The sequence below is a fragment of the Microcaecilia unicolor genome, chromosome 11, assembly GCF_901765095.1.
Source record: "Microcaecilia unicolor chromosome 11, aMicUni1.1, whole genome shotgun sequence".
Lineage (NCBI taxonomy): Eukaryota > Metazoa > Chordata > Amphibia > Gymnophiona > Siphonopidae > Microcaecilia > Microcaecilia unicolor.
In genome coordinates this window covers 79,942,767-79,963,652 of record NC_044041.1, presented here as the reverse complement: position 1 = coordinate 79,963,652, position 20,886 = coordinate 79,942,767, and the positions used below count along the sequence as shown (strand labels likewise).

Here is a 20,886-nt window from a genome sequence, read left to right as displayed (position 1 = left end):
CCAGAATGCCAGAAGCAGACATCTGCTCTCTAACAGCATTATTTTATTTTTTTCAAAATTCTGCAAGGAGGAGGAAGGAAGTGGCAGGAGAGGGATCCGACACTACCAGGTATACCCCAAGTCAGGCACCTCTGTCCCCCCCACACACAAGCTCTACTTAACCAGGGAACCCAAAACAGGAGCCACATAAGCAGAAACAACCAGGATTTTGTGCCTGTCTACTGCCTGTGGAGATCAAGCATACTGACTGACCAAGAAGCATACCGTCCTATGTGGCAGAGTTTAGTATGGTACTCTAGCGCCACCTGGTGGTACATGATCATAACCCACAAGTCTCTGGATTCATCTGCTGCTGACAAGGAAGTCTCATTTGCTGCACTTTAGATGGCCATTTCTGCAACACTGAGGCCCAGATGATCAGAAGCAAATATGGGCGCAAGAAGCCAATAGCGTCATACTAGAACCCACTGCTCCCAACCGATGAATAGAGCCAGCGAGCGCATATAACAATGCGCTTGCCAGCTCTGAACACAACTAGCATGCAAATGCATGCTAAACAGGGCATTAGCTATTCCTCCCCAATGCTCAGCGGGCAGAACGCCAAACATTGGTGCTGCTCCCACAGCAAACCCTATGCCAGCTTGCGGAGCATTGGGTTGCCCTATCCAGTATGCATGTGCATGCTAGCAGCCCCCCCCCCCCCCCCCAAAAAAAAGCAGTCCAGGCCCTGGTGGCTACTGCCCCCCCCCCCCCACACCCTAACCTGACCAAAAAAATAAACTCTGGTGGCCCAAGTGTACTGCCATCTGAACCCCAAGCTTCCCTGGTGGCCTAGGTACACTCCCTTCCTTGTCTGGCACCGTCTTCAAAATGGCAGCACCCTGCCCAGTGGATCCTGGGATACACTGGTCGGGACTTCCCTACCATATAAGGTACGGGGGAGGAATCCGCTAAGCCACCAGGGAAGTTCATGGTTCAGATGGCAGCCCACTTGGGCAACCAACGTTTACTTTTTTGGTTGTTAGGATGAGGGGCTGGAGGTCTGCTGGATTTCTTGCCCCCCCCCCCCCCCCCAATGTCGCTATGTGTGTGTGGGGGGTGGGGGGGGTGGCAGATGACAGAGGTATGGGGGTCCCACGGATCTCCATTTCCTTGTTTGACAGGTCCAGGCTTTTGACAGCTGAGACCTGTCAAAACTAGTGCGGGAGGATTGTGCCCAAGCGCATTCTCAGGCACAATCCTCTCGCACTTTCCCCCTATGATCAGAGTTAATTGTGTGCCTATATTTGCATGCAATTAGCTCTGATCACAGGGGCAGTATAGCCCTGCGCAGTTCCAGTGCTATTTTTAGAGCACGGTTTGGAACAGTGCAGGGCTTCTGATCATCTACCAATAGTAGCTGCAGAAATCTGGAGATAAAGTGAAAAAAAAAAAACCTCTCAAACTTCCAAATTATACAATATAAATACAGTACAAAAACTATCGAAATTATTTAATGCGAGGATTTTTAGGAATTTCTTTTCTGCTGAGTAAATATGGTAGTATTGCATATATCCCCCATGATATGAAGCAGCAATGGAAATCATGTCATTTCAGCAGGATGTTAAAGGGTGAGAAAATGAGTGGAAGTGTCTTCAAGCAATCTCCATGTGTGTGACCCAAGAATAGGATATTGACATGTGTAAAATCTGGAATTTAAGAGGTTGCCTCCTCCCCCTCTCCTTGTGCTATATGAAGGATCTATGTAAAATCAGGAGCAGGCAACAAATAGGCTATCATAACATACAGAAAGTAACATAAGCACATTGAACCTTGGGCAAAGAAGGGAGGACAGCATTTTGTGGTACTATTTAAGACTTTTCAAATTCTGGACCTTTTCAGAGTATTTGTCTTCAACTAAGAAGTTCATGAAACACCAAGGAAAGGTAGCATTAGAAACTCTTTCCTTAAACTGCCTCCACTGGTTCTATAACCAGAAGTGACTTTTCACAGTAAAAGAATCTTCTCATACTATGGTATTTCACATACATTAAAAAAAAAAAAAACTGACCTGTGACCACCAAATATTGAAATCAGATTTCTTTTCAAACATTAACCCATTAATTGCTCATCAATCCAACACCCCTTCCCAAGGACAAATGGGTAGTCTGCCTATTTAGTATAGTCCAGCTTCAACCTACCTAGTCCTAAACAGCTACCACCTCTTCTCCCATCCCAACCCCCTCCAACTTCATGGCAAGCAGACACAGGGCATGCTCACACGCAAGGCCAGTAGATACAGTTCAATCCTGCTGTGTAAATATCCTTGTACTGGCCAGAGCTGGAATATGTAAACTTCTGGATAGACAGTACCCTAAAAAACAAACACAAAAATGAAACCAAAGAAATAAGTCCCTTTTTTATACAGAAAATTAAATATCAGAGACCACTGGATGGTCCAATTTTTCATCTTTTTGATTGGCTGTAATTACTGATCTTTTCTTCAGACAGGTAGCTCATCCAAGGCCAATATCCTGCTTATGCAGTACCTCAGAGGAAAACCACTTCTCTAACCTAGGTCTAGGATCCAAAATCCTCATCACTACAATTCTAGGTTCCTGGCATGCCCTTTAAATGAAATACTTTGCACTTTATACTTAGCAGACCTTTTATTGAATCTGCAACAAAATGGATGTGTGTGTGTCAATATTTTAATGTGAAAAAAAACTGCAAAATCATACACTTGGGATGTTTAAGAAACCCTAGTAAACAGCACACGATGGGTGATGTGGGGAACAGACACAAATGTACACCAATAAGGTGAAAGACGTCAAGAGTGAATCATTTTGTGATCTAGAGGTGGCCAGAGCAAATGCTCATGCTGGTGCCACAAGATCAGAAGATGAATTAACAATATCAATGCATCTGGTAACATCCAAAAAGACCTTTAGTGACCCGATGAAAGAAGTGCTATACCACTACATAGCAGCATTATTGTCTGCATTAATAGTGGAATATATGAGGGTCCTCTATCTACAATTCATATGTATAAGTTAATACTGGTGTAAGTATTTTCATATATTTTTGGTGGCTCGAGTCCTGGTTTGTGTGCAATTTACTGGGTGCCACCAAGATGACATTTCCTGTTTCTGTGGCCAATTCACCCTGATTGTTGGCAGAGAAGCTGGGGATCACAGGGAGAAGCGTAACAGAGAAAAGTAAGTGATCATGCTTTTATATAGGTCATTGTTGACACTTTACCTACAATTCTATCCAATTTTGGAGGCTATTCTTCCAAAAGGCTCTAAAAAGGGTGGAGGCAATTCAGAGATTATCAAAATAGTGCAGTGTCTAAACCTAACATCTTGAGATGAGACTTAAAGACCTGGTTTTGTATAGCCTAGAAGAAGACATTAGATCTTACCTGCTAATCTGCTTTCCTTCAGTCCCTCCAGACCAGCCTAGAAGGATGGGTTATGCACTCCTACTAGCATATAGGAGAACTACAGAATTCTGGTGGAGTCAAGTTAACTGTGCAGACCATCTAAGAATCAGTATGAACGCAACAAGCAGAAAGAACTAGCAAATAGAATAAGAACAAATCTCCCCTAACCCTTCAAAATCCCATACGATGTGCAAGGAAGCAGCTGCCTCAGAAATCAAGGGTGGTCACACAGAATCTGCTGCCTCAAATGAGCTGTACAACACTCTTTGCTTCCTATTCTACTCTCCATGAAGAGAGCTCTATCACTTAAAACAGGGGTTTTATTTTTTGGAATAAAAAAGAACACTTCTGTCCAAAAGCACCCTCTCAGGAAGTACTCCTAAACAAATCCCTACGGAGATAACCGAAAACACAGAAAGCCAGATCATAACAGAATGGGCAGGTTCTAGACCGGTCTGGAGGGACTAAAGGAAAGCAAATTAAAAGGTAAGGTCTAATTTCTCCTTCCTTACTGTCCCTCCAGACGGATTGGAAGTACCAAAGCAGCTAGCATCAAGGGTGTGACCCTCAGAGCCTCGACTAGTATCAGAGCCCCACAAGCAGTATCCGGACGATCAAGAACATCTAAGTGGTACTGCCTAACAAAGGAATGCAAAAAGGATCAGCCTGCTGCTCTACAAATCTCCTGTGGCGGTACCGAAGTGCTCTCCATCCACAAACTTGGCTGCCCTCTGGTAGAAAGTGTATTAGGGCATCTGGGATCACCTTGCCACCAAGAAGGTAAGCCGAAGCAATGGCCTCCTTAATCCAATGCACTATAGTAGCCTGAAATTCTGCCAGGTCCTTTCTCCAACCATCTAGCATAGCAAACCAACTATTCTGACCGAGGCACAAAACTGGCTCTGCAGGCCACTTCCCCACTTGATGGGACATGACCAAGGAACACAACAGTCTGTAGTCTGTTCAGTACCAACACTCCAGGACACTTCCCTACCTCAGGGGGAAAAAAAAAAAAAAAAAGACCGAGGCACAAAACAGTCTGCATCAACCATAGGAAAACACTGAACACTGTTAGCAGAAAAAAAAAATTGCAATGAACCACTGTACGGCTGAACCACTACATCAGCAGTTAAGTGTGCTGAATTAAGAGTTTTATACCAAGTAGGAGCTAGGGCCTAATCACCATTAAAACTTCCAGAAGGGAATTGGAAACATGCCAAAGAGTTGTATAATGAAAATGCAGTACTCAGCTGTACTCAAGATACCACAATTTCTGTAAGGAGAAATGCCATAGTCTACGAAGGAAAGATTTTGCTAAAGTCTTGATGGCAAAGGCGACTCAGAAAGAATCAACCTATACAGGGCAGAATGAAAAAAAAACAAAAAAAAAAAAACAACTTTAGAGCAAAAAGGCAGCTGCCTACCAAAAGTGACAATAATATAATCTGTAAACACTTACGAAGAAAATCGCAGCTGCTCCCCTAAAAAGAATCTGACCCATAACGGCTAACGGTAGCTGAAAAAAAAAGAAAAAAAAAAAAGAACAAAAATCTAGCTGGTACTAGAAGATATATAGCTGAATCTGTTAAGACTAAACCACTTGACACAGTGTTGATAAGAGAGGATAAAGGCCTAGAGAGTACAAGGAGGCTGAGATAAGTTCAGCTTAATCCTAAAAGAGAAATTCAAATGACATCAAAAGGTTAAGGTCCAGTAAGGTTGTGAAATTAAGATCATATGAGCCCATGAAAACAAAGCTTAGACTTTGGTTAGGCATCTATGTTGCGAAGTTGCAAAAGATAACCCAGCTAGAGAATCCAAATGCACTGGGCTTCTATATATTAGTTGCTTATTTGGCTTTACCAGTTGCACAGAAGCTACTTCCTTTCTATATATGACCCTCAAAGACCGAGGGTGCAAACTATAAGGCATACCTGTAGTGAATAACCTCAAGACCCCATTGATTGGACGTAATTTGGGCCCACCTCCAATAAAACTTAGCTAGCCGAGCTCCCACTGGAAATGGAGGTTGGGCCCTGAAACCTTCATGGGATGGACGAGCAGGGGGCAGGAAGGAAGTGCCTGCATCTCTACTTCCGCATCGGGCACCCCAAAAGGACTGGTATCTCTGAAAATAGCGAGACTTGAGCAGTAGCTACTCATCCCGATCAAAATCTACGAAAATCTCTGAAACGTCAAGGCCAAGACCAGCAGATAAAGGATGATCCTCAGGTAACTGAGGAACTTATCCAACTCATCCTCAAACAGAAAGAAGCCTCGAAAGGGAAACTTACTAAGCTTAGACGCCACAACAGCTGACCAACCTCGAAGCCAAAGTGAACGGGCCACAACACTCAAAGCCATAGATTTGGAAGAGGCCCTCAACAAATCATTAAAGGTATCTGTTAAGAAAGCCAAGGTCATCTCTTATCTTAGCTACCTCTGTGTCTAATGAAGTGACTGTGTCTAATGAAGTGAAATCATCCAAAAACCTATGTAAACTCTCTCGGACCACCGAAAACAAGCTCTAGCTACCAAAGAACCACAGGTAGCTGCTTGTACTGCCAGCGCAGAGACATCAAAAGATTTTAAAAGAGATGCCATCAACAGGGACAGAATTGCACTTGAGTCATTCCGTGTCAAGTGGACCAATTTTAAAGGTCATCCCCACCTCACCATCTCAGATTTTGATGAAATTTGGTACATAGTTTCTTTATGATAAACTAAGCTGTGCAAAACTTTAGTTCAAAAGACTAAAAATTGGAGGTTCTAGGGGACCTCAAGTAAAGGGTTGCAAAATGTCGCCTGAGCAAAAATGACATTTTGGGCCAACTTCCAGAAGCTGTAAAACTGGAAGTTTTAGTAGTACAAGGGGGATATTTGGAGAACCTGCACTACTTTTAGGGCTTAATGAACTGGCAAAACCCCATGTTCCTAGTCCTCTTACTTTTTGAATGGTTTAGGCTCAAACTTTGCCAAAAAAACGGCAAAAATCAATTTACAGTGATGTTGAGGCTGCTGTAGTTTCTAAACTAGTTGGCCTTTCAGGTTGATTTTTGGTAGGTGTACTAAATGCACGGCTGTAATGAGGCATTCCAATTTGCAGCACTTTCCTTCAAGTGGTTGAAAAATTACAAGCGTTCAAAGTTGGTATAAAAAGCATTTTTGCCCATTTTGGGCTATCTTTGATGCCCTTGATCTCCAGTGGGGCAGCTTCAATATTCTTTCTTTTAGCACCATTAGAAAGAGCAGATTTCCTTCTATCAGAATATGTAGTTTTCAATTTGGAGTCTCTCCATATAAGGATTGCAAAAAAAGTGTTTTTTGGCCAGTATTGTTGAATGATAGATGAAATGGATATAGGGCCCATCAATGTTTCTAATTGCTGTATAAGTCACTCAGTTGCTTTAAGCATGCGTTGGTCCATGGTGGCTATGCCACTACCAATTCAATAGGAAGTAGCAACCTCATCGCCAAGAGGTCACGCCCGATAGCAAGGCAAGTCCAGCCACTTGGCACAGGTTCCCAAGCCTGAAGGTGGGCATCTTACTTGAGGTTCCCAAGCCTCATTTGGTTGTCTTTGCCTAGTTTCTCAAGCCTAATGGGGGTGTCTTAATGGTTCCAAGTAAAACCTCAGTGCTGAAGTGACAAGAATTTTTCACTGATAAGTTTCACTGCTGTTTCTGGAAATGTATACTGTCGTCCAAGTGTGTAGTTGCTGGTACTGGAAGAACTGCTAGAATATGCTGTTCAGAAATCCAACAAGAATCTCTTCTGCTAGGCCAATGAAATGATCGTGCAGGCCCGCATGGATGCATAAAGTTGACCAAGGCATCATGTTCTTCAAATGATGTGTCACAGACATTGCCAATCCACCATTTGTTGTCATAAACACAGGCAACATACTGCCCAGGCTGAAGTTGAGACACATTTATGCCAGGTACACTCACTGGGTCATCCGACTGACAAAGTTTGACAACAAATGAGGAGGAATCATTTGACATTCTACTGACTGAAATTTGGTTCAAGTCAATGGGAATAACTGGTGATTTAGTTCCAGCAACTGTGGAAGCTTTACTGAATCTTTCCTCTTGTGCAGATCTTGAAGATTCAATTTCATCCTTGGAAACAAAAAAGAACTTGATTTTATTTATTTTTTGATCACAAAATTCAAACAAGCCTTGTGCTGTGAGAATTTGGCTATTTTTAGGTCGTTGCAAACTAGCCTGAGCAGCTAGTCGCTTTGTTGTACCACCTATGGCATCACATGGTGACTTGCCATGGCTTGTGCCAAAGAAATTCCACTGTGCACTTATTCCAAATTCTGTTTGATGATAGCACAAGTTGGCAAAGTTTTTGAAGTTCTTGTATTGTGCAGCTGAGCCATCACTAAAGTATGTTACATATTTTATTTCTCCAATTTTGCTTTTCAAGAACGCGATTAATTTTTCCAAGAATGCATGTACAGCAACTGCATCATGCCGCAAGCTGTCACTTATTATGCAAACACTTATGCACTGAATTTCACTTGAAGCATCACGGAAGTACCCAACAAATGGATGCAGTGTAGCTTGACTGTTTTCCCAGTGGAAACCTTGAACAGCATCTTGGACAATAAAGGAGTAGTTTTCAGCAAAGTCCAAGAGAACAACAATTTCACAAGGATTTAGGTTTTCTTTAAGTATTGTGTCTGATGTTTGGAAAAGTAATGGTAAATTGACAGGTTTGAAACTTTCAATGCAAGCTCAGATACAAAATCATCAACATACATTTGTTTGGTCTCCAGTGTGGTGCGATCTGTATGAACCCACTGCTTAAACTCGATTGTTTCACCTGGGTCAGCATCAATGAACACTTCTGTCAGGTAATTTTCAAGCACAATTTTACCTGGACATATTTCACACCTGTGAAGCATGCATTCTTTGCATTCCAAATTGCACACAGTTTTAGCCATCAGTGCTTTGTAATCTTCGTTCAGCAGATGGCTTCCAGCAAGCATAAGCTTCACATTTTGATGAATGACACAAACACACACTGAATGCATACCAGATGAGCCAACAGTGACACACCATTTTGGCCTTAGCTCACAAAATTTGGAAAAACCCACTTCTGGCCCATTTCGAGTACGATATGCAACATACATTTCTTTTAGATTGCTAAGCAGCAAGTGCTTTTGCATTTGAATTTTTTCAGTGCCAGTTCTGACAGAGACAAAATCTTTTTTCCCTAGGCACAGTCTACTGAATTCATCATCTTCAAAAAAGCCAAGAATTTTTTTTTTCTGTTTCTTCTGGTAAAACTTTACCTTTCTTCTTGTCTGGTTTTGCCAGAATTCCACAAACTGATTTCAGATTTCTTGCTTTTTTAACCATTCTAGTTGAAACCATGAATTCTGAGGCAGTTCTTTCAATAGACCAGCTGTTTGGTGCTAAAGTTAGTATTTGCAGTTTTTCTGCATGATTTGCTGAAACTTGGACTTTGTTTTTCAACTCGTTTAGCAGGTCATCATAATCAGAACATTTGTCACATTTCTGACTGGTAGAATGTCTAAGCCACCAGCAACTGCAAGATGATGACTCTCAAAGTATTTTGCACTCGCCTGATTTTGCGCTTGGTGTAGCCTCGTACATCACGCTTGCTGACTTTTTTGAACTTTAATGGAGAAAAACCAAGAGATGTCAAACTTGTGTTCAACTTGCCAGAAATGTCACTGTGTTCATCATCTGCTGCTGTTGATGATGATAAAGAATCAGCAGCTCTGTTACTGACGTCTTTTCGACAAGATGGACATAGTTTCTGACCCGGCACAAATATTTTGCTTGTTAAGGCCTTTAGCTGGGCTGCTAGTGTGTCATCCAGCACTCTTAAGCCCCTTTTTGCATTATGACCACCTTTGGAAAATGGGTTACAGCAGGTTCTTTGCAAAAATTCAAACTTTTTCAACAGTAAGGATTCATGATGAAGGCAAATAGTTGATCCAGCATAGAAAAGTTGACCAGAATGCTCTTGTAACAACTTCTGTTGATCAGGCAGAAGCTCTTCAATTAATTTCAAACCCTTATTTTTATTGTATGTCAGTAAATGACACTCTGATGTACTTGAACAGCCAACTGAGCAAAGTGGAAATTCATCTGATCTTTCTGGATCCATTGATGACCATTAGCATCAGTTCAACAAACGCGTTTATTCTTGCAATCAGGTTTTCAATGGGTAAAATTTTACTTCAGTCTAAAGTGATTAATATCTTCATTTGTGGCATTTAATTCAATATAAATGAGCCTGTCGGTGCAGGTGCGAGTTTCTTCAACAAGAAGTATGTATACAATGGTTTCCACCCTATTTTTTAGTTTACTTGAACACAGTTTTATAACATAATATTTAAAGAAAACTTCTTTAGCCAGTTAGACTTGGCCAATTATGATTTGTGAACCCTGTTGCAAGGCAGAATTGTTTGTTTCATTGCCCAATTGTATGCTTCTGGTACCTCCTGGCTCCTGAGTGTCTGTTGCTAGGCTTACTTTGATGCCTACAGTTCACTAAGAGGTCAAACTGTAGCAAGGGTGAAGAAACACCAGCAGCAGACACTCAGACGCCTTGCAACAGGGTCCACCAATCATAATTGGCCAAGTCGGTCATCCTAACTGACTGCAGTTTTCTTTAAACCTGTCATGAAACCTGGCCTCATCCTTCCACATCCTAAAAAACATTCCTGTTTTTTAGTTTTCTTGAATACAGTTTTATAATATAATGTGTTCTTTATTTTAAAAAATTGGTGCTTTTTGAAAGAAGAATCACTTTTACTACACTTGTATCAAGGGTGTAGTGAAGAAATCACAGGCTGCTGCCCGCAAACATTTGAGGGCATTTTTGCAATCCTTATATGATGAGACTCCAAAATGAAAACTACATATTCTGATAGAAGGAAATCTGCTCTTTCTAATGGTGCTAAAAGAAAGAATATTGAAGCTGTCCCACTGGAGATCAAGGGCATCAAAGATAGCCCAAAATGGGCAAAAATGCTTTTTATACCAACTTTGAACGCTTATAATTTTTCAACCACTTGAAGGAAAGTGCTGCAAATTGGAATGCCTCATTACAGCCCTGCATTTAGTACACCTACCAAAAATCAACCTGAAAGGCCAACTAGTTTAGAAACTACAGCAGCCTCAACATCGCTGTAAATTGATTTTTGCCGTTTTTATGGCAACGTTTGAGCCTAAACCATTCAAAAAGTAAGAGGACTAGGAACATGGGGTTTTGCCAGTTCATTAAGCCCTAAAAGTAGTGCAGGTTCTCCAAATATCCCCCTTGTACTACTAAAACTTCCAGTTTTACAGCTTCTGGAAGTTGGCCCAAAATGTCATTTTTGCTCAGGTGACATTTTGCAACCCTTTACTTGAGGTCCCCTAGAACCTCCAATTTTTAGTCTTTTGAACTAAAGTTTTGCACAGCTTAGTTTTTTATCATAAAGAAACTATGTACCAAATTTCATCAAAATCTGAGATGGTGAGGTGGGGACCCCTGGTCCACTTGACACGGAATGACTCACTTAGTAACTGCAGAAACCACCACATCAAATACAGAAGCTTAAGAAAAGCAGTGTCTGGATCCAGCACTGGGTGTAAGCGAATCATGAACCTGGAAAGACAAAAAGGGAGTATCCGGCACATCCCACTGTGCTTGAATGATGTCCCAGATATCTTGGTGCATTGGAAAAGTTTTACAAGCCTTCTTAATGCCCTTGAGTAAAGATCCACCTTACATGCCTTAATTACCTCAATCCTCAACGTTTAATGATGCAGTATCCAAAGCTGTAAGCTCTTTAAATCCTTTTTACGAAAAATCCTTACAACAGAAGGGTCTTCACCAGGCATGCGAGGCATCTCAGGATCAAACTCCATATCAGCTTCGTCTACAGCCAAGGAAACCTTAGGACGTTTGAGAAAAGATCCAAGACCCCAACCCCTCAGGAGGGAGAGATGTAGAAGGATCAGATGTGTGTATAAAAAACAAATCTGCAAAACATGATCCACCTGAGTGTCGAACCGAGCTCCCAAATACACCAGGCACTGAGAGGGACAAAGATGAGTCTTGACTGGGTTCACCACCCAGACCACACACTCCAACCGACTGTCGCGTCGGATATCCTGCTGAAGGCAGTAGTGAGATGTGAATGTGTGGACTGATGACCACATTGCAGCCTTGCAAATCTCCTCAATGGAGGCTGACTTTTAAGTGAGCCACTAATGCAGCCATGGCTCTAACATTATGAGCCGTAACATGGCCCTCCAGAGTCAGCCCAGCTTGGGCGCAAGTGAAGGAAATGCAATCTGCTAGCCAATTGGAGATTGTGCGTTGTGCGTTTTCCGATGGCGACTCCCCTCCTGTTGGGATAGATAGAAACAAACAACTGGGCAGACTGTCTAAAGGGCTTTGTCCGCTCCACGTAAAAGGCCAATGCTCTCTTGCAGTCCAAGGTATGCAAACTGCTTTCGCCAGGGCAGGTATGAGGACGGGGAAAGAATGTTGGCAAGACAATTGACTGGTTCAGATGAAACTCCGACACCACCTTTGGCAGGAACTTAGGGTGCGCGTGCGGAGGACTACTCTGTTGTGATGAAATTTGATTTAAGGTGCATGTACTACCAAAGCCTGAAGCTCACTGACCCTACCAGCTGAAGTAACAGCCACCAAGAAAATGACCTTACAGGTCAAGTACTTCAGACGGCAGGTAATCAGAGGCTCAAAAGGAGCTTTCATCAGCTGAGTGAGAACGACATTGAGATCCCATGACACTGGTGGAGGTTTGAAAGGGGGCTTTGACAAAAGCAAACCTCTCATGAAGCGAACTAAAGGCTGTCCAGATAGGCTTACCCTCTACACGACGATGAAAAGCACTAAGGTGAACTCTGACGGAGTTGGTCTTGAGACCAGACTGACAAGTGTAGAAGGTATTCAAGCAGGGTCTGTGTAGGACAAGACAGAGGATCTAGGGCCTTGCTGTCACACCAGATAGCAAACCTCCATCATTTGAAAGAGTAACACCTCTTTGTGAAATCTTTTCTGGAAGCAAGCAAAACTCAGGAGACACCCTCTGAAAGACCCAAGGAGGCGAATTCTAAGCTTTCAACATCCAGGCCGTGAGAGCCAGAGACTGGAGGTTGGGATGTAGAAGCGACCCCTCATTCTGGTGATGAGGGTTGGAAAACATTCCAATCTCCACGGTACCTTGGAGGACAACTCCAGAAGAGGAGGAAACCAAATCTGACGCAGCCAGAAGGGTACAATCAGGATCATGGTGCCGCAGTCTTGCTTGACTTGCAGCAAAGTCTTCCCCACCAGAGGCAGGTGGAGACCCACTCGATGCCTCAGTGCTCCAAGCATGAATTGGTCTTTCAGCAGCCATTACCTCTGCTCCCGGCGTCGATGCCGCCATCGAAGGACCGGACCGAGCCCCAAAAAGCTTTTCTCGGACTTTGAGACGCTTGGGTCCGTTTCTTCATACGAAGACAGACTGCAAGCAGTTGGGCTATGGTCAGGCCCAAGGCACTGGATACACCAGGCATGGGTATCAGTACCTGTGATGGTCCGGTTGCACCGAGTACAACGTTTGAAGCCGCTGGATGTCTTCGATGACATGGAAGGAAAACGACTTCTGCGAAAATCAAAAGACGCGATTGTGCCTGATAAAACAAAAAGGCACAAAAATAAGGGAATAACCCGACCGCACGGCCTAAAAACCAGCCGCGACGAAAAGCAAAGGAAACTTGAAAGGGGACAAAAGTGAAAGTACACTATGGGAACTTTTTTTTTTTTTGTAATGACAAAAAAGTAACGAAAACTCAGAAGAAAAAATTGAAAACTCGAGACTCTTTCCTGGGCCTGAGAGGAGCGCAGGAAAAAAAAAAAAAACCTACTGCACCCTCAACGCGGAGAAAAGAAAACTGAGGTGGCACGCCCACATGGCGAGTGGGAAATCAGTCCGCGCACGCGTGCCAGAAGACTCTGGCAAAACTTTTTTTTATATTTTACTTGCAAAATGCCGATTCCTGGGCCAACGCGGACGTCAACCCACATGTGAGAACAAGCAACCTGCTTGTCCTCGGAGAAATGTTGACACGCTTGAGAATCAGCCAAGAACAACCTTCCTTCTTGGGCACCACAAAATAAATCGAAGAACATCTTAGCTTGTGCTCTGGACACAGGAACCACTGCCTTTTAACTGAAGAAGGCGGGCCAGTGTGTCCCAGACCACCTTCAGATGGAAGCAACAGGGAGACTCCAAATAAAGATCCAGAACAGGATGCTCGAACTCCATTGGTTGTCTATCACCTGGATCCACCTCTGGTAAAACACGGGTACCAGAGGCTAGACAATAACACCGTCATTGACAAGCTTGAGAAATTCCAGCAGCCCCTGGGTCTGAGTCCTAACGACCCCAATGGCTGCCCCAAAAAGGACTGCATCCGCTATAAACAAAATGACCCTGCTGGGTCCCACTAAACCATCCCAGGCGATAATGCTTGGCACCCCTAAAACACCGTGACCTACCTTACACCTATCCTTGGGCAAACGTGTTACCTGTCACCAAAACCCCGAACCAGCTTGTCCAACTCCTCCCCAAAGAGTATAAAGCCATTGAAAGAAAGAGCACAGCTTAGATTTGGATGCAGCACTCGAGCCCAGCCCCAAAGCAACAATGCTTAATGGGCTGCAATCACCAGGGACGTATGCTTAGCCAAGCCCTCACCAAATCATACAGCACATCCGCTAAAAAGGATGTCTCCACCTCAAGCTTGGCCAACTCCTGGACCAACGCCTCCCTCTCTAGAAAAGGACCATCCAGCACCTTTTCTGTCCACCCAAAGGAAGCCCTGGCCACCAGGCCCCCACAGATGGGACACCTGAAGAACCAGCACTGACAAGTCAAAACTACACTTCAAAAGAAACTCCATCAGTCTATCCTGAAGGTCTTTAAGCACCGTGCCACCATCCATCAGAACAGTACTCTACTTGGTCACCGCTACCACCAGAGTGTCTACAATGGGAGGATTCAGGGATACAGGTTGCCCATCACAAGGGGCATCTGGAGACTACCATTCAGCCTACATCATGTCCCTCACATCCTGATTCATGACAGCTGGTGAATTCTCTTCACTAGCGGGTCCACCTGAGAACTCTCTGCAGCCACCATCTCCTGCTCAAACTTAAGAGTAGAAGACACCTGAGCAGTCAACTCCGCCAGCTCATCCCTAAGATCCTATCGATGGAAGGGTCCTCCCCAGGAAGCAGTACCTCGTCCTCCAGACCCACTCTTCTGGGTCCTCCCCTACAACCTCCTCCTCCATGCATAGGACTTGAAGGATCCTCCATCACACCAGCCCAGTCCATCCTGGGCCTCTTAGAGGCTTTTTGGGGTTGAGGGCCCCTGGTTCAGAAACTACCGCCCCGCCCCCCCCCCCCCCCCCCCCCCCGGAGGGACCAAATGAACTCGGGGAGGGGGGGTCTCCCAATGCTGTCCCAGATGAAGACGGGTCCAGGAAAGGCACCTCAGGAAGCAGCCACGAAGGAGCCACATCAGTGTGGGAAGAATTCAAAATGGCAGTGGTTCCTGCCAAAACGAACTGCCACTGAAAAGCCAGCAGGAGCAGAACACGCTGAAATGGCCTCCCAAAGCTCTCCAGTCCAGTGTTGAGGCCTGATCCGGGCCGGACTTTGGATCCCCACAAAATTTACACAGAATACTGGGTGCCTCAAGAGTGCAATGCACAAAGCCATGGCAACAGAGCACTTTCCTGGAACTCATCCAGCAGAAATTGCTAAAGACAGCCTTGAGAAAAAAAAAAAAAAAAAACCCAGTGCCCAAAGCTCAGCCCTCCAAAAGTGCTGCACTTTGTGAGCTCAGTATAATTAACACTCTTGTATCTTACCTTTTTTTAATTTTTTTTTTTAAACAAGAGTTGCTGCAAGCTGCTCACCAGCAACGGGGTACTCAAGGCTCCCTCAAGAAACAGCAGCTGAGACACAAAGCCCACTTGAGAGAAAAGAAGCCAGAGGAGGGAAAGGGACCCAGCCACCTGGGTTAACCCCCACGGGGTAAACGTGGCTCCCACGAACCAAAACCCCTGAAGCACTTTTCTTTTTTAAACCTAAATCCTAGCACCCAGGTAGAACAGAGAGAAAACAACCCCCCAACAAGGGACTTCCCCAGGGCCTACCAGACTGGCAAGACTGCATGTTCACCTCTGCTGGGAGACAGCAAAATACTGGCTGGCTGAGGTCTGCATATGGGGAATATAGTGTTGTTCTCAACCTCCCTCTGCTGGTAGGTGTACATAACCCAAGAGTCATGACCGGTGTGGAGTGTTACTAAGGATTTTTTTTTTCCTTCCCTTAGGTGTAGGGATCCCCAGGCCTACCAGACCAGTCAAGACTCACACCTCTACCACCTGCCGGAGACAAAAATATTGACTCTGGGACTGCATAGCTACCTTATAAGCTCCACCAGAATTCTGCAATTTTCAGTCTCACCCACCTGCTGGTAGGAGTGCATATCCCACCCGTCTAGGCCGGTCTGGAGAGATGCTAAGAAACAGTGGCTCCCAAACCTGTCTAGAGGGACCGCCAAGCAAAATCGGTGTTCAGGGTATTCAGTGGAGGCAGTGCACACAAATTTCTCTCATGCATACTCACTGTTGATACCCTAAAAACCCAACGGGTTGACGGTCACCCAAGACAGGTTTAGGAGTCACTCCTGAGGGGGGCAAAGACATGGTTTATGATGGACACATTCAAATACCTCAAAGATGTACAGTAATGTAACACAGGAAAAATCATTTTTCGGATAAAAGAATGGCATAGCATGAGGGTACAAAGGGGGGGGGGGGGGGGGGGGGGGGGGCAAGGCTCCAAGAAGCAACATTGGGAAACATCTATTCATAAAGTGGAAGCAAAGGATGGCCTCACAGGAGATGAAAAAAATGATAGAATTCAAGGAAGCCTGGGCTAAGCACAGATTATCTCTAGGTTTGAATGATGGGAAAACCACAGACTAAGCGAGATCTATGACATGGCACCAGGAATGAAACTGGGCAAACTAGTTTAGGTCTTTTTCTGACTTCATATATTGAGTTTCATTGAATTCAAGCCACTGTCATTTATCTTGCTATGGTATATTGAGAGCATTACCTGGACTATACACTATCCATATCCTGTTCTTGCTCCTCCTCTTCTATTTCATCCTCCCCCTCCTTCTCTATCATGGAATCGCTGTCCTTTGCAATTTCTTCTACGTGTGCCAGCATGTCAGCCATCAACGCCTCCTCCAGCCTCTTTCGCACCTGCTGCACCAATTCTTCTTGTTTCCTGAAGAACAAAAAGCAGAGCATCACCGCAGATCAAGACCAACTTTATTTGGATTTATTTACTGCCTTTTTGAAGCAATTCACTCAAGGCAGTGTACAGCAAGAATAAATCAAGTGTAAGCAATATACAATTACAGCAGTAAAACTATTCAAACAATAATACAATGTCAACACAATACAAAATAAAAAACATTTTAATGGACAGTATAGGGTGTAAGCAAAGATGGAACATATAAACTGATAAGACAGAGTTAACAAGAGTCAGAAAATAAGGGACTCATTTAAAGAAAGTTGCATGACCATTATCTTAGCTAAGGTAGGAATGGATAAACATGTCCTGCTATATTGTATGTGTAGCCGGTGTCGTTTACTTCTTCCATGAAAGGACTGGTTGAAGAACCAAGCTTTCACCTGCTTCCTGAAGTAGAGAGTCTTGTGTTAAGCAAAGCCTTACAAATAGTGCATTCCAGAGTGTGGGGGCTATTCTGGAGAAGGCTCGCTTGCGGGTATCACATTGTGTGATATCCTTTGGAGAGGGTGTGGTTAAGAAAACTCCTTTAAGGACCATGAAGGTCACACAGTTTTCAATCTGGCTCTGTATTGTACCAGTAGCCAGTGAAGTTTATGCAAAAATGGAGCAATGTGGTCACATCGCTTACAACCTTCTATTAGTCTTGCTGCAGCATTCTGAATCAACTGGAGATGATGTAAATCATTTTGTTGTCAGACTAGTATAGAGTGCATTACAGCAATTTAGTCTTGATGTTATCATGACATGCACAACTGAAACAAGGCTTGCCTTCTCAGTGTAAGGAGAGAGGCAGCGTAGTTGTTGCAAGTGATACAAGCTGATCTTGAAAGTTGCTTGGAACTGGGGGATCAAAGTACGTGTTGAATCGAGCTATATTCCAAGGTTCCTGACTTGTGATTTGAGAGGCGTTCATATTTCCAAAAAGAAAATTTTGACGTCTTACCTCCCCACGTATGTTAGGGACCCATAGAACTTCTGTTTTACTTGGATTCAAGCAAAGTTTGTTGTTTTTAGCCCATTCTTGAAGGTAAAGTTATGCCTTACCTACTGATAATTTTCTTTCCTTTAGTAGCAGCAGATGAATCCAGGAACTGGTGGGTTATGTCCATTTACCAGCAGGTGGAGATTGATATCGCTGCCTTCAGCTTTGTAATCTATGACTTCAGCTTTGTAATCTCTATCAGCTCCTCCTTCACTTCAATATGTGTCTCATCACCAAGCAGAATCAGACAAGAAACCAGGAAGCCTTCCTCACCAACCATACACAACAGAAACTTAGAGAAACCACAACTGCGATGGACTCCTCTTCAGTGGTTTGTTCTCTTTTTTTTTTTTTGGGAAACTAAAGACCAGGGCAAGAACAGCCAGTCAAAACAATAGCGGCTGACAGAGTGCTGCTACTAAAGGAAAGAAAATTATCAGCAGGTAAGGCATAATTTTACCTTCCTTAGCGTATGCAGCAGATGAACCCAGGAACTGGTGGGATGTACCAAAGCAATCCCTAATTAGGGTGGAAAGTCGCCGCTCCCCAAAATAGAACCACCATTGCAAAGGCAACATCTGAATAGTGAAAGCACACCCATTCTGCCCAAGAGGTAGATAGCAACCTCGTGGAACAAGCCTGCAACGCCACCGGCAGGATGCAACCTTTAAAAAAAATCCATGGAAACACAGGATCTGCAATCCAACGTGAAAAAATAAAATCAGATCAGAGGCCATCATACCACAGGAAGAACTAGCGAGGACAAAGAGAAGATCCAAATGCTAAAAAATATGCAACATTTGCAAATGCCAGAGAACCCTAACATCCAGAAGACAAAGCGCCATGTACTCCATGTGAAAATCCCCCTCCCGAAAGGAGGAAAGAAAGAGAGGCTGATAAAGAATAAAAGCCAAACCACAGCCAGAAAGAAAAGGAGGAACCAAATGCAAGGTCACTCCAGACTAAGGAGCTGCAGAAAAACAGCTCGGCATAGCTGCGCTAAAAATTCAGACACACTGCATGCTGAAGAATTGGCAACCAAGACCACCACTCGTAAGCTCCTAAGCAAAGCCTTCTACAGAGGATCAAAAAGAGTCCAAAGCAATGCTCTGTAGACAAGGAGCCCTAAGCTAGGCTCGGAGAACAAGAACAAGGTTTCAGGGTGAACAAGGTCGCAGCAGCGGAGGAGCAAAGCAGTCTGCAAGAAATGCACTACATCCACGTGCAAAGCCAGGTCAGGCCCTTTTGCAACCCATCCTGCAGAAATAAATCAATTGCTGAGGAATAGACACCTGCAATGAAGACCAAGCATGGGCCACAACTATCCCTCAAAAATTCCTCTACACCCGAGAATACGTGATCAAAGTGGACTGCATACAAGATCGCAATAGAGCAGAAATCACTGTCAACCTCTCAAACAACCAGCGTAAGACCAAAGTGAGAGGGATCATCCACTCAGTAAAAGGACACTGAAGGAAGAGACTGCAGTCAAGCAGAATCCGAAACGAAGGCGCCACAAGGAACCGCACCATATCCACATACAAGGGCGCCGTGGCCAATCCGGAGCTACCAGAATGACTCAACCTTAGTGGTGCGCGATCCAAAAAGAACTCGGCCACAGAGAGGGCACGGAGGAAACACTATCGAAGAACGTCCTCCGGCTAAGGAAGCAGCTGAAAAACCAGCCCTGCTGAATCACCGTCTCTCCGATGACAGAAGAAAGACGACATCTTGGCGTCCAGCTGGGATGCCACCAGATCTACCTGAGGTCAAACTGGGGAAGCACTGGTGCGGAATAACCATTCAGCTGAGACCAGACGGCAGAAAAAGAGAACTCACCATAGGAAAAGCCCGCAAAGTGGGCCACGGAGAAACGGAACACAAGGTCCTCTGCCCACTCCATGGGGGGGGGAGGCGACATGCCCTGATGGGCATGGCCCAACCGAGTCCCACTCCTTTGAAGCAGCCACCGCCATGTTCTCCAAAGGCACAAGCACCACCTGGCCCGCAATGTGTCCTGAAGGACTAGAAAACTTACAGCACCAAAAGCAGGTCCAGGCGGGAGAGACGGCACAAGCATCACCCGGCCCACAATGTGTCCTGAAAGGCTAGAAAACGAACAGCACCAAAAGCAGCTCTAGGCGGGAGATCAGCCACACCGTCCTGTGCCATCCACCGCTCCAGAGGTGGAAGAAGGCGTCAAAGTGCTCTCAGTCCGAGAGACTCACATACATGACCAACCACCATCCACTGCAGAGGCGCCAAGGCATTCCTTCCACAGGGAGGAATTGCAGAGCCACTAGTTCATGCGCAGCCGTTCCGAGAACAGCCATGGAAGACACAGCAGACACTCCTGGGACACAGGACACCACTGCAGAGAAGCAAGAGCTGTAGATGTCGCACAGAAGCACAGTCCATAGCACTACCTCCAAAATGGCTGCCACAGAGCCCAAGATATGAAAGCATTGCCAGGCCTGAGGACTCTGCACTCAAGTCTGAAGCTAGATCCTCCAGTCCTTGGTCAAGAAAAAAATCATACCAGAGCTGTCTGGGACAGGACAAGGTGGCTCATTTGAAGGGTGACCACCCAGACCAAGGATTCAAACAGCGAGAAGACCCAAGATTGACTCTTGGATCTCGTCTAGAACGGGGTGCACTCAGATGCCGTCCTTGCGGAGAATGCCACAAGACTCCCAATACTAGGAAAAGGTGAATGGAGCCATAGCCATGCCAAAAGGCAAAGCCTGGAACTGAATATGAGGGCCCAGAAAGTCCAAACAGAAAAACTGCAGATGAAGGTGCCGAAGGGGAAAGAGTAGAAACGCTTCCTAGAGGAGAAGTGCAGGGAAGAATGCTAAATTGAAGTAGCTCAGAATATAGCTAGCTGTCCAATACAAAGAAAAGTGCAATAAAAGCCTTAGAGACACTGCAACATATAGCTAGCTGGAGGTGTCGCTAATACAGTGGAAGCTGGAGCTGGTATACAATAGTTTGACCAGTGTCAAGTGCAAAACTAAAAGAGCAAAGCTGCTGTGGGAAACCAACACAGCTAACCTTGGCACTATAGCGTAGTGTTAGCTGTCCC

At 44.6% G+C, this 20,886-nt stretch overlaps 1 protein-coding gene across 2 annotated transcripts in view; it reads right to left on the bottom strand.

Annotated features, from left to right (window-relative positions):
• Positions 1–793: 793 nt before the first annotated feature.
• Positions 794–20,886, bottom strand: part of MBD3 (methyl-CpG binding domain protein 3) — a 79,711-nt gene continuing 59,618 nt past the window's right edge. For both annotated transcript variants that reach the window (XM_030220040.1, XM_030220041.1), the window contains 2 exons: positions 16,613–16,789; positions 794–2,353 (listed from right to left, as the gene is read on the bottom strand). In XM_030220040.1, the coding sequence (XP_030075900.1) occupies positions 16,618–16,789 (172 nt within the window). In that variant the 3' untranslated portion in view covers positions 794–2,353; positions 16,613–16,617. The remainder of the gene's footprint in view (positions 2,354–16,612; positions 16,790–20,886) is intronic.